Below are 25,693 nucleotides of genomic sequence, written 5' to 3'. Positions count from 1 at the left end.
AAGATAGCAAAACAGATATGGAGAGATGATGTGTGAAGTGTGTCCTAGTGGAATAGAAGAAGCCTCAGGAAAATTCCCTCAGACCACAGTGTTTACCTTCTCCTCTTTTCAGTTCGTTGTTCCTCTTTTCCATGTTCCTTTCCCTTTTTGCCTCTAAGAAATTCACAAAAAGCCGTATGAATGCAGTGAAAGGAAGAGTGATGAGTTGGGTTAAGTATAGTTTTATGTTCATGTGTAAGATGCAAGTGAGCTGGCTAGATAGAAGCAGGTGCCTTCCCATACTCTTTTTAGTGTCTTGTGTAGTTTCAAGGTAAGTTAATCCAAAGGGATACTGTGACTAGACTGTGGACTTACTGTAGAGGAAGGAGAACCTGAAGCTAACGAGGCCTTGGAACATCTAAGATGGGCTGCTTGTGGAAAAATGTGGAAGTTTTAGTCTCTGAGTTGAGGGCAATTGTACTGTAGAGGCTCACTTACCAAAAAGGTGTTGGAAATGATCAACTGTATTCCTGAAAAGTATAGAGGTCTTTTTATATAGAAAACACCTGCTGTTCAAACCTAATCAGGCTTGCAGAGGCACGTTATCCCAGTGTGGGATGCATAACTGATAATGAGGTTGTTTCTGTAGGTTTGTAGTATCTGCTGGTCTTCTCAGCTCCACTGGAGAAAGGCTGAGATACTTAAGAGGAAATGTGAGAAAGCTTTCAGTTGTTCTTTTTTTAAACAAACCTCCAGAAAGAACACTTCCTCCTAATTCTCAGTTCTTACTTGACTTAAGAGTTGTGTATCCCTATTATTAACAATTGTAGTTGTTTTTGAAGATTTCCTAAAGTAAGGTCACCTATTCCTGTTAACCCACTTAAACTCCTTTTCCAATTCTGTCATGCTTGTGCTTTTAACGTTTTGTTACAAAGGTTTGGTGGGGGAGTATATTATACATTTTTTTTCCTTATTTGTTGAACTAATATCTACATTATAAGATGCTGGCATTCGTGTGGGCTTTACAGGATGTAATTTAAAGCTTGCTAAGTTTTACTGTCAGCATTTCAAACCACGATGCTTTCTTTGTGATGTATCCTGTTTTCCATTTGGTTCCTCAAGCATTCTAAGAAATCTGATCTTGTTTTATATGTGAAAATTTTGAAATTCAGTTTTATAGCTATGTGGCAAAGCCAAGAGTATGACAGGAATACTGTAATATTGGCACATCATGAATCTTAAAATTTGCAGATTTTGCAAATTCCTCAAATCTCACTCCTGACAAGCTAACGGAATCTAACTGTCCGTCAGAGAATTCATGCATTGTGACAATCCCATTGTTTGCTTTTTAGTCGATTTTAAAAATAATGATTTCTTTTGCTGGTTCTAGCTTAACAAATGGCGGCACAGTGTGTGACAAAGGTGGAGCTGACCATTGCCTGCACCAATCTCTTGGACAAAGATGTTGGTTCCAAGTCAGACCCACTGTGTGTGCTTCTCCAGAACACAAGTGGCCAGCAGTGGTATGAGGTACAACACGATGCTTCTCACAAATCTGATAAAAAGTCTTACTTGTTGGACCTTTTAAAACACAGTGGTATATGATTTCATTGAAGTATTTTAATTGTGTACCAGCACCTCTGAATAATTTTCATTAGATTATGGCTGTAATAGTTGTACAGGCAGCACACTAATAATAATTTTCTAACAAATACTTAACATCTGTCTGGTTTTTAGCACTGTTCCCCCAGCCATATGTGAACCAACAGAAGAAGCCTTATAAGTGCTTAAATGGGCTTTTATAAACATACTATTCTAAAACTAGGGTCTTATCCTGGATTTGAAAATACACCATCTTTATGTTGGTCTTCCCTACACAGGAACAGATACTCCTTACAGGGAGCAAAGATAAACAGGTCCTCAAATATCTCTGACTTACAGAAGTAGGTTTTATAATGTAATATGATTATTTATATTTGATGAAAGGTTTCTAGGAAGATACGGCTTTACAGTAAGAAGAACTTTTGAAAGTCTTTAATAATGTGTTATTTGATTTGAGTACTTGTTTTGTTGGTGAAATCTGGATAAAGTGATATCTTTCTAACTGCAGGTTGATCGCACAGAGAGAGTTAAGAATTCATTGAACCCAAAGTTTGCCAAGAAATTCCTAATTGATTACTATTTTGAGCTTGTTCAGAAACTTAAATTTGGAATATATGACATCGATAACAAAACATTTGATCTGAATGATGATGATTTCTTAGGAGAATTTGAATGTACACTGGGACAAGTAAGTATGCAGATGATTTTCCTTAGAATTAAGAAAACAGAAGTTACTGCAAATCAATCGTTAACCACTTCTACCTTAAATTTGTCGCTTTATTCTGGTGTAGTTGGAGTGCTTTTAAGTTGAATGGGTGTTACAGAAGGAGTAACACACTTCACTCATAAGAGAGAACCAGCAATATGTTTATTGATATAAAATACTGATTTAACAAAGCTTGATAATAAGCGTGACAGTGGTTTCACAGGATCCAGTGGGAAGGTACGCTGGAGTATTTAGTGCATAAAGGACAGGGTCAGACAAAACTGACGTGGAGACCCTCCCGTTGAGTCATGAGGTTCAGAAAGGACCCTCTTGCATTCTAAATTCCTCAGAGGGGAGTTTAGGTGCAGCTAGATCCAGACTTAATCGTAGACTTAGTCAGCAGTTTATATCTGAAGGATTATATCAGCACAATCAGTCCTTTAAATCAGCACAGTCAGTCCTTTATCTAAGATTTCAAGTTCAGCATGCTCTTAATTGCTTACCAAAAACACGTTGTGGCAAGAAATCTCTCAGCGTTGAGGAGTAACCTTGAGGGGCGTCCCTACTCAAGGGGAGGTCCCAGTGTGCAGCCCACTGATGTGCAGGAGAGGAGAGCTCAACGGGTCCTGGGCTGTCCACTATTTATAAAGTAAGATAGTCATATTTGCATACTGCCTACAAGACTTAGTTTCAAACATGGCTTGAGTTGAACCTTTAGTAGCACTATGGTTAGGTGGGTGCATTGTTCCAATTAACAACACATTAGCCAAGGGCTATTTGTCTCTCTTGAATCCACTTTGAGACCAGGTGCATATGTTATGACTGTCATTATGACTGCCACTAATGGTTATCACTTGAACATTATTATGGAAATAAAGGTCGTGATGGGTGGGGGGAAACACACTGCCACAGTAGGATTCCCTTCATTTGTTTTTTCAAGCCTCAGTTCAGTGTATATACATTTTATTTGCAAAAGGTCTTGAGATGATGCCCTGAAATGTACTGTAGGATGGTCTGTCCAGTTTGCTGTCTGAAAGTAAGTGGGCTGTCAATGAGCACAAAGTAGTAATTGCTATTTATGTACTCTTAATACTCAAATTATTATTTTTATGCTTCATAAAAAAAGAGAATTGCTGTATAGCAACATAAAAGTGTTCACAAGGGCCATACTGACCTTGCAATTTGCTTTCCACTTAAGGCAAGCAGTGATTCTGGTTCTGTCTACTGTTGGTTTCACTCTCATTTCCCTGTCAAATTCTGCTATTGGTGCTGTCATAATCAGGCAGCTTCTTTTAACTTGTTCTTTCTAATAGATCCTTTGAAGGCACTTGTCAGGAGAGTCTTCTTAGGTTTTTTCCTCCCCTGTGTCTAAAGTATTTTTATTTTATGTACATCACAATTTAGAATTAATCATTCCTTCTTAATGTAAAGGAGGACCAGTATAATGAGTAGACACTAATGCTAAGAAAGCATTGCCTGGAGAGGATAAAATAAAATCAACTAGAAACACTGCGGGGGGTGGGGCTAATGTTTGTTTGTGTGACAAATGTTGTATTTATAATTCTGTTTGCTGAAGCCATTTATGAAATGTGGCTTGCACGTGTTTGAATAGTGTGTATGAAAAATTTAAGAACAATTTGAGATTGGAAATTGAAGTATTATCTTTGTGTGTGCGTATCATGTTACTAGAATACATTTTATTTCATACTGCTCCTGAAACTCTGCATGTGTTCATCTGCATAAATATGTTAAAATTTTGAAGTGTATTACCTATTTATTTATAGGACATCATGGGAAGTAAATGTAATCCAGTCATCTTTATGATAAAGGACAAATTTCTAAAATGAAAAGATTACTATCTCATTTCATTCCTTTGAAAATCTATTAAATTGCAGTAATAATACTTGACACTCAATTTTTGTCTTGGCAGATAGTTTCTAGCAGGACTCTAACAAAACCGTTAGTACTTAAAAATGGTAGACCAGCTGGAAGAGGAAGTATTACGGTAAGACAAGACAATAAATCTCTTCAGTGTTTATCCTTGAATCGTTTTGTGTGGTGTTTTTTTTTAGTTAGTGGTTTGAACACAGTGTGTCTGATCTACAGTGCTGTGAAAAGTATCTTAAAGCATTTTTTTCCCCCCTCCATTCATATTTCTTTGTCATCCGAAAGGAGAGCAGCCCACCTTCTGCATCTGTAAGTCTCAGCATCCATCAAAATAATTAGAGCATCCGATGTGCTGTTTGGGCAGTCTCTCTAATTGTCAGTGTCATCGTCATTGAATCCCAGTATCAAATAAAACCGTTCCTCCTTCCCCCACCCCATTTTTTTTAATGTTTCATTTGTGAGCAAACATGATTTTTTTTTAAATGGACCTCTCATAGGAGTGTTGTGAATACGAGAAAGCTATGTAGTTCCTGAATATAAAATAAGTATTTTATTTTGTTTGCGTATCTAGATTACAGCAGAAGAAGTGAAGGATAACAGGGTGGTTCTGTTGGAAGTAGAAGCAAGGAAACTGGACAGTAAGGTACTTAAATAATTGCTGTTTCTTTGATAAAGTAGTAAAATCAGAATCTTGTCAAAACAGGAAATACTGAAATGTTCATTCTCACTTTTGCTGAAATAATTAAATCCATTAAGATTTTCATACACTAAAAAAGAAATCAAAGAAAGATTGCTTCAGAGTAACTTCATTGACTATTGAAATTGTGTAATGTATTTCTAAGTATGACAGGTGCATTGCAGGGATAGTCTGGGAACAGCATGCTTCCATTTAAATGTAAATCTTTATATTTAATCATAAAGATAAAGGAGTTTTAGTATATACATTTGTTTGAACAGCTGTATAAATGATTACCTGTTAGTGCTCTGAAATAAATGGGAGGGTGTCCTTGGAGTGTAAAAATCTGTTAAATATTTTGGGGCTAACTAAAATTACTGTATTTAGAAAAACTTCTAAAAACAAAACTAAAAATCTTAATAATATTGTTATTTTTCCTGGTTGATTTAATGATACCTTTTTGAACTGAATGAAATCCTTAGTTTCCTAACTATGCATCATAGTGCTTGTTAGTGTAAGTATTCTTCTACTTGAACTGTCTGGTATTCAGTATTTGGACACTACAGGACTTTTACCTGATATTGACAGACATGCCCCCATTTTCTTTCTCTCTTTCACAGGTGGTAGTATAATCAGACTTGCTTTTCTTCATCTAAAGCTTTTGTTCCTTGAACATTTAGTTTACTTTTTGTTAATCTAAGTGTGTTTTAACTAGCATTTAATGGAATTCATGCCAGGGGCTATTCTGGGATAATTACATGTTCTTTAATTACAGGACTTTTTTGGAAAGTCAGATCCTTATCTGGAATTCCACAAGCAGACTGGAGATGGAAACTGGGTGATGGTTCACAGAACAGAGGTAGGATATTTTTGGTCAACAACCTGGACATTAAGGTTATTTGATTTACAGTATGTCACAGCACTAGAGGTACAGTGCCTTACGGAAAGAAGAGAATGGTCTGGTAATTGACATGAAGACCAGTTAGAAATTACCTCAGGTCTTCCACTGATTTTTCTGATAGAACAGGAAGTCTACCTACTCGATTCTGATTTATGTCATCCTATTGTAAAGGATTCTTTTTTTAAAAAACCTTCTGCAATCTAGAAGAAAACAGATGTTTTGAAAAGGTACTGCATAGTCCCACAGGGACATTTGTGTCAGTGGGACTTGGGCATTCCTGTGACAGTGCTGTTCTTATGTTAGTGTCACCTAGATGTACTGCTTACTAATGAAAGTACCTATCCTGAATGCTTGCATAGCAAGGGCAAGCCAAGAATAATGCTGAGTGAGGGAAAACGTGCTTAAGCAGCAGCAGCCTTCCACCCAGGAGGAGGTGCAGAGTTCCAGTGGCAGCAACTGACAGGGTAGGAGTAAGTTCAAAATGTCTCACTGTAGAAGCTTAGGCCCTAGTCACAACTGAGGTTCTGTGTGCATTTGAAGTGCTGACAATATCAATTTTTAAGCATGGATTTTGAAGAAGTATCAGTCCTTTTTGTGTCATATTTGTAAAAACAGTTTCTCTCGTGAGGTGGTGATTCTGCATAAAATGTATCTTTTCCATGAGGTTTTCACACATTTGAGTAGTGAATCCAAAATTTGCTGTTCTAGCCTAGAACTGGCTGGAGGATTAGTTCTTTATGTTAAAGATTTAAAAAAACCTCTTTGTGTTGCTGTTATTCCAAAAGAGAGCTTTCTTTCTCTGCACTTCTACAGTGCTGGAAGTATAAGCAATACTATTATTAGGTATTATTAAGTATTGCTTGTTGTGTGTAGTTTCTTGTGCTTTGCAAGATCATCATTTGATGTATTTGGTATATTACAGATACTTTCTAGCTGACAGATTCTGAAGATCCTTCAGTATTATTCTGAAATAACACTTGCTTAATGTTCAGCTTGAGAGACCTTTTATCTTCATTCGATGTTTCTGCTTTACTATACCATTAACTTCTTGAGACAACATTCCTGTAAGTGGCATTTCAGAATAAATATAAGCTGGAGCGAACTGTAATCTCCAGAGCATTGATGTATTCAGAAATTCCAACGTAATCTTTTTCCATGTGTTTTTTTTTGGTAAGTCACACTTCTATATTTGTTTGTGTGTATGTATATATGTGTGTGCGCTTATTTAAAAAAAACAATATCGATATTTTTGTAAAGATACATTTCTTTTTTTGCGGTGTAGTAGCTGAATGAGTAGATCACAGTGAAATATAGAAAAATATGGAGTTGAAAAATACCATCTCTTTTGGACAGCGGTATTGCACGTTAAGAATGTTTAGTTTTCTTATATCCTGTATGTTAGGATTTGGATTGCAGGAGGTGATTGACAGCAGCGTTATTCAACTGCTTTTGCTTACAAGAATCATGACATGAAGTTGTGACCCATTACAATGAATACTTTCCACCCTTGTAAACCATACTATACTAGCTTGCTTTTTTTTTTTTTTTTTTTTTTTTAACAGGTTATTAAAAACAACCTGAATCCTGTTTGGAGGCCCTTTAAAATCTCTCTCAATTCTCTGTGTTACAGTGACATGGATAAGTCAATCAAGGTAATGTATATGAAATGCATGAACTAATGCATTAAAAAAATTGAATATGTAATAAATGGAAGATATGTTGTTCTAGTTATTGCCTTGTTTTGATTGAAAATGTTAGATTTGTTATTCTTATTTGAAAATCACAGAGATACCTGCATGTTTTAGGAAGAAAAAAACAGTCTCACATTTGTGATACATTATCCGATAGAAGTTGGTCTTTGAAAGTCTGGGAAACCAGGAGCTTTGAAATGTCCATTCAGTGACTTACTTGAACCATACAGTTTTAGTGTTGCATCAGCCAATATTTGTTGTGTTAAGATACTGCATAGTGAAAGATGTGTGGTTAAGGCTTGAATATGCTTTGTTCTATGTTATGGATCTTGTAATACTTTTACTTGTGCAACAGGTAACACTAATGAAAATCTTAATATACTACCTGATACAATTAATTACACTTAACATGCTATCTAACAGATGTGGACCAGGTGTATCTTCTGGATACCAGATGTAGCAAATTTTTCTCCTTGGATAAAACTGAACTTTCTGTCAAAGTCCACCAAACTTGTGAAGTGGTAGTTCTACCAGAACTGGTCTTTAACTCATTCTATCTTCAAATCTTATATTGAATAAATTATGTTTAATTTCTGAATGCTTTTCTTCAGGAATTCCCTTTAGGGGTGGGATTGAAGCTAAACAACCAATCAAAATGCCATTTATAAGCTATTTTGAACATGTTAGAAGCATGATATTTTAGCATTTGGGGGGTGGGGCGAGGAAAGCCTAAATGAAACAAAGCACCCTACTGGCCATTCTTCTCGGAAGGAAAAATGAGAGCATGATCAGCATGTGACAGGTATTAGCCATACAACTTTAGGCAGCCCTGGCAAATGTTTAACAGCCACAGGCATCTGGGTGTTACAAGCACCTCTACAGATTTAAATACATAATTATATAGCAGACTAATGAACAATTTTACAAGCCCAGAACCTGCTTCCCTTACTGCTCCTGTGGTTTTTTTTTCTTTTCATTTCTTTCTGCTTCCCTTTTCCCCAGAGTAGCTGTGGCAGCTCTTAGATATCCATATACTATAAATACATTTCTCTCTTTCATTAAACAGCCATATTAGAACTGTAGACTGTTGACTGAAATATATCTGTTAAAATGAAGTTATTCTAATCTCTATCGTCATTTTAATAAAGTTGGTTCTTTGGAAACTTGCCTGAGAATTGTACATTTATTTCCAGAGGAAGTAGATCTTACTTGGCATTGTTACGGACTTGCAGACAGACGGTAGGATTATGTCTTAACTTAGAAATCTGGGAGCTGTCACTTCAAACATTAATATGCAGATGGAGTTGTATTAGAATGTTGAAGGATTAAACAATACTTTTAACACTTTCATATGCATACAATTGCATACGTAATGGGCTATTTGTCATAGTAAGTAAAACCACCAACTTTTCCATAATGAGTGGCTTTTCACCTATGTAATGGCTTAGTTTGTGTGTCCCCAGCAATGCACAAACCAAGTCGATTCTTTATCTTTCGGATTTGTTGCTTTATTCCATGTGAGCGTGTTTGCAGTCAGTGAAGTTTTTCCTGTGTTGAAAATGCAAGCCTTTCATCTGGAGCAAGCATGCCTAGTTCTGCTGGGGAAATCATATATGCAGTTTTATTACATGGTTCCCTAGTGCTGTTGTGTGTCCAGAAGAGCATACGTGGAACAAACCAAATATTTCTGTCTTGTCTGGAATAAGTATTGAAAATTGGCTTAGATGGGTCGAGTATATCAAGCAAGACAAACTTTGATCCCTTTAAAAGGAACAAGAAATAACTGTGCTAACTGTGAACAGGTACCATAACTCTTGGCTCAGTAAATGTCTTCAGTTTAAATTTCAGGTACGGAAGCACTTGGCTGAGTATTTGATTGGCTTAATTTATGGCATTCAAAACAATTTACATAGCATTGGCCATGAACATTAGTCTTGATTCTGTGGCTGCTTGTAAGAGATTTAAGTTGCTATTCAGTGCATGTGCATGCATTTTATTTATCAGTGCATTCCAAATGTTGTAGGGGTAGTGCAAACCACAACATAGAGACGTGTTCTGCACAGTGTAGAAGTTTCAATCTGCACATCATATTTTGTACTTCAACATTACTGTTTGTTTTCAGAAAGCTGATTCCTCTCTGAAGCTCAAGTGTATGTTGAAGTTGTTTGTTTTACTTTGTTATTCCTAAATGAAGTGGCCAAGTAAATATCTACATTGTTTCTTAAATATAATGTACAAGATTTCAGTCTGGAAAGACAAACATGAAAATAGCTGTTTACTTTAAGCCATATATATTCGGAAAAGGTTTTCTTGAGGTTTATGTTTTGATTCCAAATAATAGGAATATTTGGAATTATTAATATTTTTATTATTTTTATTTTATTATAAATTTGATTTATCAATATTATTTTGATTTTTTTCTGTGATTTGATTAAGTTAGCTAGCATGTCTGTTGCTAAACTGAAATAGAGTATCAGAAGTGGATGGAATTAGCATATGCTATTATAGCTGAATACCCAGCTTTTTCTCTAGAAAGGCAGTTGAGTCACATTCAGAAGCTGAGCTTTTAAAAAACAAAAATTGAGGACACCGTAGGAATAAAGTAACAGTGGTAAAATTATGCACACTCAAACTGATAGGTTTTCAAAGAGGAAAAAAGGTATTTTTTGCTTCTGCTGCCTTCTTCGGTGGGTTGGGATGTTAAAAGAGGAGTTGATTGAATAGTAAAACTTAGGACAGGGGTCCTCAAACTTTTTAACCAGGGGGCCAGCGCGTGGATGCAGTGGCAGGCAGTCATCTGCGGCTGCTTGGTTTTCACCCCCCAGCCCCCGGTGGGGGGGTCTGTAAATACCGGGGGCCGGATTGAGGACCCTGGGGGGGGCTGTATCTGGCCCGTGGGCCATAGTTTGAGGACCCCGATTAGAAAATCCCTTTTTCCTTGTGTTCTTGGTTTAATGCTAGTTGATATTCAGATCCATGGTGTCAATCATAATGACTGTTTAAATTTGCTAATCTTAAAAATAAAAAAAATAATAAAAGCAATCAATTCTTATTTCTAGATTTAGGGCTAAACCTTCATACGCTTAAAAATTATTTACATTGAAGATTAATAAAGTAATATTAAAGTGATAATTAAACTTGTAATCTTGTGATCACTGAATAAGTGAATTACTAAATTTTTAGAGGAATGCTCAAAGATAATTAAATTTCCTCGGTACCTCTGCAAAACTAAGCCTCTTAATCCTTGATGACAGTAAAAAACCCTGCGTTGTTTTCCTATGCTTCCCAATACACCCTCACTCCCAAAACATAGTTCAACATACTTGATGTGCTTGCTCATGTGAGACCTGACGCTGTGTAGTATTCTCGTCTCTCCTTCACTTCAGTGGAAGATCTGATCTCAAACCAGGTATATTGGCTTTTACCCAATCTTAATCCTTAGTTTTTAGATGCAATTCTAAGACTGCACTGCGAGAAAAGCTCCGTGATACAAAAGATTAAGGAATGGTTTGGATCTTTGGGTTTGCCTGAACTAGAAATGTCATTGCAGTGTTTATTGCTTTTGTAGAGCCATTTCTGTTACTAACACTGAATAATGCTTCATTTCAGGTTGAGTGCTATGACTATGATAATGATGGGTCTCATGATCTCATAGGAAGTTTTCAAACTACAATGTCAAAGCTGAAGGAAGCAACTCGGTCCTCACCTGTAAGTCTTGCATCGCCTAAGCTGCCTGTGTGGCTTTTTCACTCATTTTGGAGCAAAACTTCTGCCACTTGATTTGCAGATGTTGAACTTGTGTTAGGCTACACCTTAACAATGTTACTGTAGTTGACGCTGACTCAGCACTGACATTATGCATCCACTTTCCTAGCATTAGTGTCTTGGTTACAGTTTTTAATAGTACATATCTAAATAACCAACCATCAGCACAAATGAATTTTATAGATCCTATAAATACAGAAATCAGAAAATTGAGAGTGTTAAAAGGCAGAATGCAGTACAAATTTTACTGCAGTTAAAAGACCAAAGCTTGTAATATTTTTTCCAAGCTTTACTCAGTCCTTTATTTCAGGTATGGCACTTACCGATTCTCATGCAGACTTTAGTGACTATGAAAAAATTCAACATTTATGCCAGTGCACAAAAAAGCAAGTGAGTGTGTTACTTCGGTGGCTTTAAAGTGAAATTGCCATTTAAGTTCTAATGAACTGTAAGTTTGCAAACCTTTCATTAGACAAGGTTTACATTTAGAAGAAGAAAGTTAGCATAGCAACTGTAACATAAAAAGTATTCATTTTGTGGACTAGTATGTTACCAAAATATTTTACCGTCTTTTCCTTTAATTCTGTAAAACCTGCAGATCTGCTCCTACATTAATAATAGTGTGATATGTATATACAAGAGCACCTGCTTGTACTTTTCTAACACCTTGAGTGTTGCGTTTGTACTTAATTCTTCAGAGCTGTTGAATGTGAAGTCAAGCTTGATGATAGTTGTTTTTTTGATTGCTGCTTTGTGCCCAACCATGCTTTTCTTTTAGATAGCTCCTTCTGAATTTGTTTTGAATTATGCATGGTTCAGCTTAATGCCTCAAGGTTTTATATTGTTTGTAAGGAATTTTGGACTTGTACCCTGTGCAGATAATTCATATGCTGCCCAGTTGGAGCTCTTAGGTGTTTTTCTCATTTTTTCTAGATTTTCAGCAGCCAGATGGTACCAGTTTAGCTTTCAATTCTGACAGTGGTCCTTCTTATTGTTGTAATTAAAGTGCGAAAAATAAATCGGGAGCAGGAGGATTTCATAAAATTACTTTTTCTGCTTTTTTTTAATGAAGATTTTACAAATCCTTTGACAAGATGGGGGTTTTTTGTTGTTTTTTTTTTTTAAACTTGCACTTTTGTTGTAGAGTAGTATTGTAAATTAAACAAACCTAGCAAGTTTGTATGTTCACATTTTCAAGCACATATTTTCTGTAAGGGCTGTGATTGTGAGTTCCTGTGCAGCATTGTGTTGCATAAAGGCTTCTTCAGAGTCTAAGTATCTATATTCATCGCGCCCCTAGTAGCGTAATAGTGGCCGTCTCTTCTTAATTTAAAGGAAAGGTATTTTAAGTTGTAATCTGCCTGTGCTGGTTTTAGAAATGTTTTAAGACATTTGTTTTCGTGAGAACTGTTGTTCTGCCTGATCTAAGGACCTTATTGCTGTGTCAGTAGGATGAAGCAAAGATAAGAGACAACATAAATAATGTGCTCCAGGTTTCTTCTACCTTTAAAAGGAACTAATCTCTAATTCTGCATGATCTGATTAATTTGATAACATCTGTAAAAGATTTCTGGTGCACGTTAGAATTTGACTTTATTTTCGTTACTCCCACAGTTCTGACATTGGCTGCACCTGTGGGAGATTAGGCATAACTTTCAAGTTTGAGGCGAGCATGGGTGTGACTGTATCCTCAGTTGCTGAGAAAGCTGATCTTGTGTGACTGAAGGGAATGGGTGGTTTTCATTTTGTGGAGAATTTTTGATTCTTTTTTATTTACCTACCACCACCACCACCACCAGGTGTATCTTTCACCCGGGCATGCTGTTAGTGAGCTCTGGTTGGAGGATTATGAAATGCAGTTGAAAGATTGTAAATGTTATGTATCTTGTGGCTGTTATTAGTGAGTACCTAACGAACTGATACAGTACAAAAACAAGTCCCTGAAAGACAATTTTCATGAAATAGCAGTGATGCTGGTGGTGAAATTTCCAAAAAAAAATGAAAGTAAAACAAGAAGCATGTCGACTTTTCAGGTGCTGACCTTGTTGGTGCATTTTTTTCATTTGAGATTAATTTAAACCAAAGCAGTGGAACCAGTTTCTGACACTGAGCCAGAAGGCGTGTCTGTAATACCTCCTCAGACTATTTATACACCAGACATGCTGCATTGTGCCATGCCTGTATGATGGCAGGAGCTGCTTAACCTGGCTAGCTGCTGATTGCACTTGGAGGTTAAACTTTTGGGTTAGTTGATGAAGCCTCAACAATTGAATTTGGAAAGCTTAAGCATTTACTTCTTATTTTGTATGTTACTACCACAGCTACTGGAAACAGTAACGCTTTGCCTGAATCGCCATGTCTTTACCAAAAAGAAGGTTGTTAGCAGAATCCTCAAAGGGAAAATGATACAAAATTTGTCTGTTTGAAATACAGTTGTCTAAACAAACATATTTGTAAGCTTTTGGGTTAGAGATTACTGTTGTGATAATGGTTATTTTTCTTGCTTTTTTTGGGCAGGCAGGGTTTAATTTTGCTTGGTAGTGAAATATGTTGTATTTTTAATACCAGCCCAAAGTATGAGTCCTAGAATAAAGAATTTTAAAATTTGTTGCATAAGTTATATTTATAGTGCTTTGGTTGGATTTGTTTGTTTTCATGCAGGTTGAATTTGAGTGTATCAATGAAAAGAAAAGACAGAAGAAAAAAAGCTATAAAAACTCGGGCATTGTGAGCGTTAAGCACTGTGAGGTCAGTAATGTGTTCTGGTATGACTGGTTTTAAGTGTTCAGGCAAAACAACTGTCATCTAATATACCTTCACCCTCAAACTGTAAGAAACTTCAAAATGTCGGTAAGTTCCAGGCACAGTAAATATTTCATGGCTGTGACTCATATAAGGAGACAGATTGACAGCTGAATCATGTGTCCATCCGCCCCTGTCCCCTCACTTTCTCTTGAAGATGCCATCTATATGGCAAAGGTTGCTTACCAATTTATAAGGCCATTCCTGAACCACTGCATTTCCCAACTCACCATTTTATGGTGAATTAAAGTCTGGTAAGTCTGTCATAATAGGTTGTTTTATAAATGAAAATCAGCTTTTGGAGCTGATTTGTTATATGCCTGTAATTTTGTAAAAGGCCTGATTCTGGTGCACTGAGTGTGTGATGGCACACGCTGTACATATCCTCACTGCAGTGGCTGGGATATCTAGACAGTGAAAGTAGTGCTTTGCATGAGTAAAGATAACAAACTTGGAACCTCAGATGTTGCTGCAATAATACCTTTTTTTTTTCTCCCATTTAAAAAAAATGTAATTTCTATCTTTAACTTCTATTTTTAGATCGTAGTAGAATGCACATTCCTTGATTATATCATGGGTGGGTGTCAGCTGAACTTCACAGTAAGTTAAATCATTTATATAAAGTAGCTTTTGAGTTTTAGCACAAACTGAAGTATATAGTTGATCATCTGTGCTTTTCATTCGATTGTTGTTTTTTTTGGTTTTTTGTTTTTTTTGTTTTATAGCACGGAAGGGGGAAGATGTTTTGTCAAGAGTCCATCTAGTCTGTTTAGAAAAAAAATACTTGCTTTACTCATGGGACAAAGTTCTGAACCTGTAGTTATGTTCGTTCGGAGCTCGTTGAGCTGTCTGAATGGGGATGGAGGAGATATTTACAGTTCTCTGATTTACTTCAAGTTTCCTTTTCATAAGGGCTTTTTTCCTCTTTTTGCTTTTTTTCCTCTCTTCCTTCCTCTGACCACAGATCACTTTTGCCCTTGATGGTGGTTTTCAAGGCTCTTTACTTAATCAAAACAACATACAGAAGCCATCATATGGGTTAGGACCCTTAAGTTCTATAATTCATGAACCAAATGCAGCACATAACAGGAAGATGTCTTCACCCTGGTAATATGCCTCATTATGGGATATTCTTTGACTGTAGCCTGTAGGAAGGGGTGGGATCCACCTGTTCAGAAAAGGCAAGAGAATCTTTGGCAGCAGGCTGGCCAACTTGGTGAGGTGGGCTTTAAACTGAAGGACTTGAGTGGCAGGGTCCAAAGCAGCAATGCTCACGCCATTGCAACCAACTGGGGCCAGGCCAACCAGAGCAGTGAGAAATGTTCTTTAGCAGCCTCCCAAGATGAGAACCAGAAGGCCAAACACTTCAAGGATGTGTGTGGCTATGGTGGATCTTCTTGCACCCCTCTTGGGAAACCTTCATGCTCCTGAGGACTGGAGGAAAGCATGTGTCACTCCTCTCTTAAAAAAATGCAAGAAAGAGGACCCAGGAAACTATAGGCCGGTCAGCCTCACGTCCATCCCTGGAAAGCTCATCTTGGTGGCCATCTCAAAGCATGTGGAGGAAAAGAAGGTCATCAGAAACAGTCCACATGGATTCACCAAGGGGAAATAATTTCTGACCTACCTGATAGTCTTCTATGATGGAATGACTGGCTGGGTAGATGAGAGGAGAGCAGTGAGTGTTGTCTACCTTAACCACAGCAAGGCATTTGACACTGTCTCCCATAACATCCTCATAGGTAGCTCAGGAACTGTGCGCTAAATGAGCGGGCAGTGAGGTGGATTGAGAACTGGCTGAATGGCAGAGCTCAGAGGGTTGTGATCAGTGGTGCAGAGCCCAGATGGAGGCCTGTAGCCAGCGGTGTTCCCCAGGGTCAGTGCTGGGTCCAGTCCTGTTCAACTCACCCATCAATGCCCTGGATGAAGGGCCAGAGTGCACCCTCAGCACGGTTGCTGGTGGTACAGAACTGGGAGGAGTGGCTGACACACCAGCAGGCTGCGCTGCCATTCAGTGGGACCTGGGCAGGCTGGAGGGTTGGGTGGAGAGGGACCTGATGAAGTCCAACAGAGGCAAGTGGAGGGTCCTGCACCTGGGGAGGAACAACCTCACTCACCAGCACAGGCTGGGGCTGACCTGCTGGAAGGCAGCTCTGTGGAGAAGGACCTGGGAGTGCTGGTGGTCAGCAAGGTGCCCATGAGCCAGCAGTGTGCCCTGGTGGCCAAGAAGGCCAGTGGGATCCGGGGGGACATTGGGAGGACCGTGGCCATCAGGTTGAGGGAGGTGATCCTCCCCCTCTGCTCTGCCCTGCTGAGGCTGCATCTGGAGCTCTGTGTCCAGTGCTGGGCTCCCCAGTTCCAGAGAGACAGGGAACTGCTGGGGAGAGTCCAGCAGAGGGCTACAAACACGGTAAGGAGACTGGAGCATCTCCCTTATGGGGAAAGGCTGAGGGGGCTGGGCCTGTTCAGCCTGGAGAAGAGAAGGCTGAGAGGGGATCTTATCGATGTCTACAAATATTTTAGGGGTGAGTGTCAAGAGGACAGGGCCAGGCTCTTTTCAGTGGTGCCCAGCGACAGGACAAGGGGCAACAGGAACAAACTGCAATACAGAAAGTTCCACCTGAGTATGAGGAAGAAGTTCTTTACTTTGAGGGTGGCAGAGCACTGGAAGAGGCTGCCCAGAGAGGGTGTGGAGTCTGCTCTGGAGACATTCAGAACTCGCCTGGACATGACTCTGTGCAGCCTGCTCAGGTGAACCTGCTTTAGTGGGGGTTGGATTATATGATCTCCAGAGGTCTGTACCAACCCCAACCAGTCTGTGATTTTGCCATCGCCGAAACAGAGAGGACACATTGAGGTCAGAGAAAGAGCTACCTCTAGGTCTCTGTAGTATCTGGCTTGTACTTCTGAGAGAAGAGGTGTGTATGGTAAAACACAGGATGAAATTAGCAGCTACTGAAAAGCCGTGTGAATGGTAACTGAAAGTAAACACAATGTAAACCTGACAGGTTAAAGTGATTTCAGCCCTTGTGAGAGATGGAGAGCTTCTGCTGGTTTTGTAGTGGCACTGTTTTAAGAAGTGTTAATAGTCCAAGAAACTTGCATCTTAAGTATCATGCTTGTTAAGATTTGTAGGTGTTCTGGTAACTACTGTTTGCAACTCTTCCATTATTTTTATTTTGGCTTTGCCAGAGATAAGAAACATAGTTTGACCTATAACAGCAATTTGCTTATAACTATTACATTTGACAGGTGGGGATAGATTTTACAGGCTCCAATGGAGACCCTCGCTCTCCAGACTCTCTGCATTACCTCAGCCCTAATGGAGTTAATGAATACCTAACAGCCATTTGGTCTGTAGGAATGGTCATTCAGGATTATGATACGTAAGTTTTAGAATTTTTTTATTTAAATAATTTTTTAGATATGTATAGATTTTTGTGAGTTTCCTAAAACAGTGTTGAAGGTGCCAGTAGACAGATGAGAATGAAACTTCTGAGCTGAAATGTAGTGCTAAAAAAGACTTCAGAATCACTGCACAATCACATAATCTCAAGCAGAAGCTTGTGTTTACAACAGACAAGCAAGGCTTTTCATCTGTGATGTAAAGAGCAACACTCGTCTAAATAAATGCTTGTATTCTTGCTGATTTGGTGTTAAAGGCTGGTTTTGGCCCTAGGAACGATTACAGGGGGGAGCTTCCATTTAATTTTGCCTCATAATGCTTAATTTATAGCATTTTTAATGATCAAAAGCAGCACTGATTAGCTAAACTTACTTAACTATGGCAGCTTTTAAGGAAAGGCACTCACTTCATTTTCATTAAAACTTATTTTTTAGAGATAAGATGTTTCCAGCCTTTGGATTTGGTGCACAAATTCCTCCTTCCTTTCAGGTAACGGAATCTGTAAATGCATGACGTAAGACAACTAAAAGCACTTAACTTCAGGAGGAGATTGTATATACAGCCCTGACTGTCTTTTGTGTTTTGACAGGTGTCACATGAGTTCCCATTAAATTTTAACCCATCAAACCCATTTTGTCATGGTAAGTCTGAAAAAGTAACATCAGACCTAGGGAGTAAGACGTCTAGGCTGAAGGGATAAAAACAGCTGAAAAGTAGAACAACATGCTCTGCAGTTCAGTTAAATGATGAGTTTAGTCCTGTAGCAGGAAACAATTTTATAACTGTTTTCTTAGTTATTAGAAATAGCATTTGGTCTGTCTTCTGTAATGATTCGTGGACGTAGTGTTTTAAACAGTTAGGGTACAGTACAGGTAAGCTGGAACAGTTCTCTCATGTGATCAAGCCACTTCATTCTACTTCACTGCTGGCATGGAGTTGTCTGGTTTGAGTATGATGCTGCTAGTGCCTGTGCAACAAGGCCTCTCTGATCACACTACTAACTACCACAAGCTACCAGGAGAAGAGAACTGCTACAATTTACTTATATGCACTTGAGCGTACGGTATTTGGCCTTTCTGTTCACATAAAGCCAAGCATGTTAAACATGTGCATTAAGCATTGGTCAAGCTGAAAGCCTCCATTGCTCGTGAATCACTTGATTTTTTTCATCATGGTTCATTTTAAATCTTTGCATTATCACTTTAAATAACTGATATATACAGTGTTTTAGGAAGATGGAGTGCTTCAAATTATCCTAATTCTATTATGAAAAAGTTAATATGAACTACTTGTGTTCTCTAGGAATCCAAGGCATTGTTGATGCATATCGGGCTTGTCTTCCTCAAGTGAAGTTATATGGACCAACAAATTTTTCTCCGATTATAAATCATGTGGCAAGATTTGCTACCGCAGCTACACAACAGCAAACAGCATCTGTAAGTTCTTTATGGCAGTGTGTGTATTTTTCTTACTTTTTTTTTTCCTTTCTAGTTTATAAATACAATTTATGTTTTTTAAGCCTGTAAGTGTACTTGTTTCAACAGCTGGCCATTTACCTTGTGAATTGGTGTTTAGTACCCTTAAAACAAAATAAAAGCTAATTTTTACAGCTTGTACACATTCTCTCCTAAATAAACTAAATAAACTCTTCAGAGCTGAAATATCAACTTAAAAATACATGGCACCTCTATGGTGTCTTGAAAGCTCTTGCAGTGCTAGACAGGTGTTAAAGCCTTTGTGTATAGGAAAGTAATTAACCTCAGCTGCGAAAAATCCACTAGATCTTGTTTCATATCAGATAGCTGAGAGAGAGAATTAGGTAACACGATGAAGAAATAGAGGTTATAGCTCTCAACACCTAGGTACCAATATAGATAATTAACTGTCCACACTATAAAGCTTTAGGAACTCTATGTGCTGTGCCCTCCTCCCTATTAAAATTGTATGCATGACTTGTTGGCCATATTAAGACAGGAAGTCTGAAGAGCGAGTCTTGAGTATCAAATCATTGCAATCCATGCAAATTCAGCAAATCTGAAGCCATATATATCCTAAATCATTGATGATGGCAAATACTGGTATCTCAGTCGTCATGTAAAATGAGAAGATAAAATCAGCTGGTTTTGCATATGAAAGTACTTGTGGAAACCAATTTGGAAAAGAGCTATGAATTTTCATGTGCAAGAGATTTATAAGGTTTTGCCTTGGTAGTCTTTCAGTAGTAACTATTGTCTATATATATTAGGAAAGCAGTTAAACCTCTTGTACTTTTTTCTTTCTTTTTACTGAGAGTGCAGTATGCCTAGCAAGAGATTTATTTTTTTCTGCCTGAAAGGATATACTGAAATTTTGCTGCTTTGCCTTTTAATACATATTGTAGATATTTTGGGTGGTCTTTTGGTTTTGCTGTTGGGTTTTTTCTGATACGGAGGAAGCATGAGAAGAGAGAAATAAATCCAATGTGATGTGCTGTCATGCTGCTGGTCATAACCTTCTTTCATCATGGCTGCTTTGTAGACATTCGTGCTGGAGTGGGGGGATAGAGTGGTGGGAAGTAATGAGAAAAGGTGGTACCTGAATACAGGAGATAAGGGAAAACCAGTTACTCTGGAGGCCGATAAAGGAAGATGGGAAGCAAGGTACTGAAGAAGATGACTTCTGAGAATACTGGGAGTGCCTTTGGAACTTGAATTTTTGCTGCCCGTTAGTCATCTGAAATGAACCAAGTGAGGGAAGACCAGAAGTTCAAAAAATGTTTGTTAGTTTCTGAGCTTTGTATTTCTAGCTTTTTCTTGGTACTTCAGTCCAGAACAGAGGCTAAGATGCCAACTTTTAGAAGGCCTGGCAATATAATGGAAGCAACTTAAGTGATACTTGAATAATTACCAAAGTACTGCAAGGTGGCCTCAGATGCCTTGGTAAATAACTTCATAAAGCAGCTAGAAAACACGATTAAAGGAATTTGAAAACAGGCATGCTTTTTTACAGTACAAAAAGGTGTGGTTTAACCTATATATAGGATTTTAGGGGTACACTGGAAAAATGAAGGCCTGTTCCATTACCCTTGGTGGTACTCTTTTGCTCATCTCTTCTTAACTGAATTAAGCGAAAGGTAGCATTTCATAAAGGTATTCATAGACCAGAAAGGAAACAAATACAAGCTTTACAGGTATTATCTGTCCAAACCCTCAGTAAGCTGCCGTCTATCCGAAGACAAATACTTAGAAGATAGGTTTAACTGTTGGCTTGTCTGGGGATTTTGGAGAGGAGGAGAAGCATGATGCTTTGGAGGTGGCTATTTAAAGATGACTACTTTTAAAAGATTGATTATGTTGTCCTTATAAATTTCTTCAGACTGTACAGGTGAAGCCTGACCACAACTTTGATTGTAAAATTCAGTGAGTGCATTGATACATGCTCACAGTGACAAGAGTATGTAATCTGTATGTGCATTTTTATAAGTGTACATGCCCACATATTTTCTATTTCTTTGTCATAACACAGTGTTTATTGATTTGACAGCAATACTTTATACTTCTGATCATAACGGATGGTGTGATAACAGACCTTGATCAAACTCGAACTGCCATAGTTAATGCTTCAAAATTGCCAATGTCCATTATCATTGTTGGTGTTGGAGGAGCAGACTTTGATGCTATGGAGTTTCTTGATGGTGACAATGGAGTTCTTAGGTCCTCATCAGGAGAACCAGCTGTCAGAGACATTGTCCAGTTTGTGCCATTCAGAAAGTTCCAAAATGTAAGTAATCTTAATGGTACACTTAATAAATGTTGTGGAGCTATGCTGAGTTTGCTAGGATATCCCACTTATAGTCCTAAGCTTTTTCAATGTCTCTGAAATTAACTCTGGTCTGAGATAAGTCTTTATTGAATGGAAAGAAAAAAAAAAAAGGACAGAAGACTTCAAAATTCTGTGGAATTTCCATTAGGTGAGCTGATGCATGTTTAAAAAAACCTGAATTTCTGGTTTCAGCGCTGCATTTCTGACAGTTCCATGCAGGGGAATGACCTTTGTAAACCTTCCTCAGACTTGGTTAAACAAATGGGTGTGTTTTTCGTTTGGGAGGAAGAACTTAGTGTGGTTTTGTTCTTATAGTAAAGTGTTTTTTATTGTGGATGCCCATTTGTAAATGTGGTTTAGTCTCACATTTTATGTGCAGTCTTAATATTCAAAGCTAAATCACTGAGGTTGTAAACAGTAGGACTTGAGTGTCATCACAGTAGTGGTGATAGTTTTTATTTTCATTAAAGCAAATATACCAAAAAAATAGGCAGTGAAAGAATGGAGTCCTGAGCTTTTTTTGCTGTACAATGCAATAAAATATGCACAGGCTAATATAGTCTGTCTTTTAAATGTCTCATCACTTGAAAAAGTTGATTTAAAAAAAACCAAACAACAAAATGTCCTCAGGATGGGGAAGATGAGATCAATATTTTTATTTCCATCCTAATATGTTGTAATTTTGTGTTGTTTCCTAATATTAACCTTGTTAATAATCCTCCTAATACCTTCTTATTTTGTCTTTGTATTTTTATTTTTTACTTTTGATACAAGTTCTTTGTTTAATCTCAGAGCAACTCAAGCAAATTGAAAGGAGAAAGGGAACAAAATCAATATAGAATGTGTGTACTGAATAATGCACTTGAATGTAGATAAACTAGGGTCAATATTCAGTATAAAATTATATATTCAGAAGTTTTAATTTCCTAGAAAAAGGGATGCTGTTTTTCCCCATGGATACTTAATCTTACAGTAAGAACAGTATGCCTGTAAGAGCTGCTGTGTAGCAATATGGTCACTGTGGTTTGAGTTGTTGCAAAAGTTTGCAGATGATTAGAGAAGCCCCTGAAGCAGATACCTTAAGCAGGTAGTGGAAGTTTGATGCCTACAGTCTGTGTGCATGTGTGTGTATTTCATACGACAAAAAGGTATCTTCAGATATGGCAGCCCTTTGCACACCCCGCTTCAATTACTTCAGTGGGACAGGGCAGCCAGCTGGTTCATGGTAATGGGAGCCAGAAGGCCAAGATGTCAGGGAAGCTTCCATCTGTCCCATAAGGGCACCGTGTACAGTTCTCTGTAAAATATCAGACTTCAAATTGGCTTAATAGAGGACATGCTGCTTACCCATCTTAGGATCTCCATTAACAGCTGGTGGAAACTGAAATTCGGTGTTCTTTTTTTGTAAGTCTCCAAAAGAAGCTCTGGCGCAGTGTGTCCTGGCAGAAGTCCCTCAGCAAGTGGTGAACTACTTCAGCACCTACAAACTGCAACCTCCTAAGAATCCTGCTGCAAAGTGAATGGCTGAGCAGGGGAGCTGAGACTTTGTGCTTGCTTTAATTCCTGTATCTGCAGACCTTGGTTCTTGAGATACTTCTGTATACATGTATACACACACCTCTGTATGGTAATCTGTTAGCTTTTGCCTGCGAATCACTTTGCCAAGTGTGCCTTTTAAGGATCAAAACTGTAATTGTGTTAATATTTGATGTTGATATGAGAGATAGGGCTTACATGGGTGCATTTTATTTTGAAAAATAAGAGTAGAAAAAAGGTTGAATATGTATAGAGAAGGGGGAGAATGGCTGGAAGTGGAAGAGCTGCGTGTTTGATAAATATAGTCAGTGGGAGTGTTCAGTTACTTTTGTGGGGATTGGCACCCAGGACTGCAGTTTCTTGGTGATCATAAAACCAGTCTGAAATGAAAAAGAAGGTATATCCCCAACAAGCAGACAAAAGTTTGTATGTGCTTCAAAAAATCTGGAATATTTCAGGCTTCTGTGTCTTATTAAGCCACCATTACAATTTTGTCATGGGACTTTGGTAATTATACAAAGTGCCAGAAGAGAGCATAAAGGCCCTCCTTGCATGCCTACTTCATGTTTGCCACTTCAGTGCCTTTGGCCAATGCCAGGGATTTATGGCAGTGTGAACGTGAGCCAAACAAGTCACTAAAGTATATATTCCTTTATAGTATGCCTTCTCTTATGGTAGTACAGGAATAAGTGGGGTGAGTTAAGGTAAGCTTCTAACATCTCAGAAGAATAGTATTGGCCTTTGAGGCTACTACTATAAAGGCTGTAAGGTAAGATGTGTTTCGGTGTGTACTGAGCTGGAAAATGGGAACTCCAGATTTTATTTTGTTGGGGGGTTTGTTTTGGTTTTGCATTCTCCCCAAGAGAGTCATGACTGTTGATTTTTAAAGTGCTTTTTGTGACATGGGAATTCACTTTTTAGTTCAGAAGTTTTATTTGATTTATAACTGCATATTTTGAAGCAAATGCAGTTCTTGGAAGTGCTACCTATACTGGTTTTGTCGTATTTTTGAATCATGCTTCTTTTTCATGAGCCCGCTAATGAAAAGTGCCTACAAAAAAAAAAAAAATCTTCCTTCTTCCTTCCCAGTCAGAAGACGTTAGAAAATCTCTAAACTCTAATCCTATAATCATACTGTGTTTCTCTAGGGCAGAAAATTTCTGGTTTATTTTCGTGGCTTGAGTTTTTCCTTCATCATTTACATGAAGTGTAAATCATATTGTGTTTGCTTAGGGGACAGGTGAAGCTTTCTTGTCTCCCAGTTGCATACTGCTTGCTGAGGACCTCTTCTGAACCTGCTAGTGTGTGTAATGTAAGTGGATGTAAAGGTCTCATTTATTACTTCCAAAATGCCCATCTAGAGCACTGTTTTTGTAGTTTCATATTTGAAGTTAGTTAGAGTTAGACATCTGACTAATCTGATTGTGCGTGGTCTAGCGGTAACATGTAAGAACAGAACGGACTGACGTTAAATTTAGCATAGTTGGGCACTCAGGATTGCACCAGGTCATAGTGCATGTGACGGGGTATGTGACTTCTGTTTAGTTGCTGAAACTGCTCTGTGTGTGGTGGGGGGTGTTCTCCATGCATGTGTAATCCTGTCAGAAATCTGAATTCACATTAACATTGATGCATGAAGGATACGCATATTGAAATTGTCTTACACATACTCTAAAACACACCAAATGTTTTTTAGACAATTGACTAGTTATCAGTCATAAATGAGTATGTTACTCTGCACTCCATTTTCCTTAGTGGAAGGGTGTCCTAAGTAGTTTCAGCAGTGGAATACTAAGGAAGACATTTTGTTTCATATTAAGCCAAACTCCTTCTTTTTGAAAATCTAATTCATGGGGTTATATGAAAATCTACAGTCATCTTTCTATCAGTGTAGTGCGTATGTGTTGCTACTTTATACATGAATGATGATGAAGTGTCATGCCAGATATGCAACACAAAAACTGCAGAACATGGAAGTAGTTATAATGAACGTAATTGCACTGCTGCAAATTGATACTGTATGATCTTGGAACAGGAAACTGTTTCAGAGCTACATGCTCCATGTACAGAGATGCAGTAGTAATGCTTTGTCTAGATTCATTGGAGTGGATGAGTACTACTGATAGGAGTACTGGATACTACTGAAGTTCCTCTGAGCTCTCTGCCAAAAAATATAATGCTGCATCTGAGTTCTGTTACCAATTCTGTTCTAAGTTGCTGTGGAAGTGCATTTAAATGCATTTAACTGTGCCAATAGGTGTTACTGTAGTAAATACCTGCTGCATAGAAAATTCTTTGTTCTGTCTGTATTGTATACATTAATTCTGAGTTTCTACAGTAAAGAATTCATTATCAGATATTGGTAAAGTACCCCCATGTTCCTCAAGATTAGGGAATTAAATAATATATCAACGGAACCTGCTTCTCAATGTGCTCTATTTTATGTAAAAGACAAGTGTTTCACACATGACAGCAGCAAGATCCATTTTCCAGGTATAACTTCTCTTAGAGGTGTAGAGCTAACGCCTGTTGAAAAATTTGGAAACTTTCAAGTTAAGCTGAAGCAATATTCAGACTCAAGGAATGCAGCAGATTGTGAGTCAAGGGGGAGGGGAGTTACTGTGTTTCGCCATTCTTTTGTTTACTTTTACGTGTAAAAAATGCCTTATTAGCTTGAGGGTGACAAAGCATTGTCAGTTTTGAAAAGTGAATGTGTTTGTAGGTCACTTGCACCACCTTGTGATAAAAATGATGTATAGCAGTCTTCGTAGTCATGCTTTTTGCTATTTAATGGCCGTGAAATATACGTATGTACAGCAAAGAAATAACTTGTAACCAGAATTTTTTTACTTTCCCCTGTATTCCAGTTCTGATGGAGTGATATACAACGCCTGTGCATTAAAAATATAATTTCAGTATACTGTTCTTCCATTGTGCTTTT

General features: G+C 38.0%; 1 protein-coding gene across 5 annotated transcripts in view; it reads left to right on the top strand.

Moving 5' to 3' along the window:
- Positions 1-25,670, top strand: part of CPNE3 (copine 3) — a 34,292-nt gene extending 8,622 nt beyond the window's left edge. For all 5 annotated transcript variants that reach the window (XM_056330248.1, XM_056330250.1, XM_056330251.1 and 2 more), the window contains 15 exons: positions 1,370-1,509; positions 2,090-2,269; positions 4,218-4,292; positions 4,746-4,817; positions 5,626-5,709; positions 7,314-7,403; positions 11,052-11,150; positions 13,869-13,955; positions 14,550-14,609; positions 17,262-17,395; positions 17,850-17,904; positions 18,005-18,056; positions 18,718-18,851; positions 20,938-21,174; positions 22,626-25,670. In XM_056330248.1, coding sequence (XP_056186223.1) covers positions 1,378-1,509; positions 2,090-2,269; positions 4,218-4,292; positions 4,746-4,817; positions 5,626-5,709; positions 7,314-7,403; positions 11,052-11,150; positions 13,869-13,955; positions 14,550-14,609; positions 17,262-17,395; positions 17,850-17,904; positions 18,005-18,056; positions 18,718-18,851; positions 20,938-21,174; positions 22,626-22,736 — 1,602 coding nt within the window. In that variant the 5' untranslated portion in view covers positions 1,370-1,377 and the 3' untranslated portion in view covers positions 22,737-25,670. The remainder of the gene's footprint in view (positions 1-1,369; positions 1,510-2,089; positions 2,270-4,217; positions 4,293-4,745; positions 4,818-5,625; positions 5,710-7,313; positions 7,404-11,051; positions 11,151-13,868; positions 13,956-14,549; positions 14,610-17,261; positions 17,396-17,849; positions 17,905-18,004; positions 18,057-18,717; positions 18,852-20,937; positions 21,175-22,625) is intronic.
- Positions 25,671-25,693: the final 23 nt, after the last annotated feature.

This window comes from Falco biarmicus, chromosome 3 (assembly GCF_023638135.1).
Source record: "Falco biarmicus isolate bFalBia1 chromosome 3, bFalBia1.pri, whole genome shotgun sequence".
NCBI classification, from domain to species: Eukaryota; Metazoa; Chordata; class Aves; order Falconiformes; family Falconidae; genus Falco; species Falco biarmicus.
Note: the sequence above shows the minus strand (reverse complement) of the source record. Positions and strands in the feature narration are given on the sequence as shown.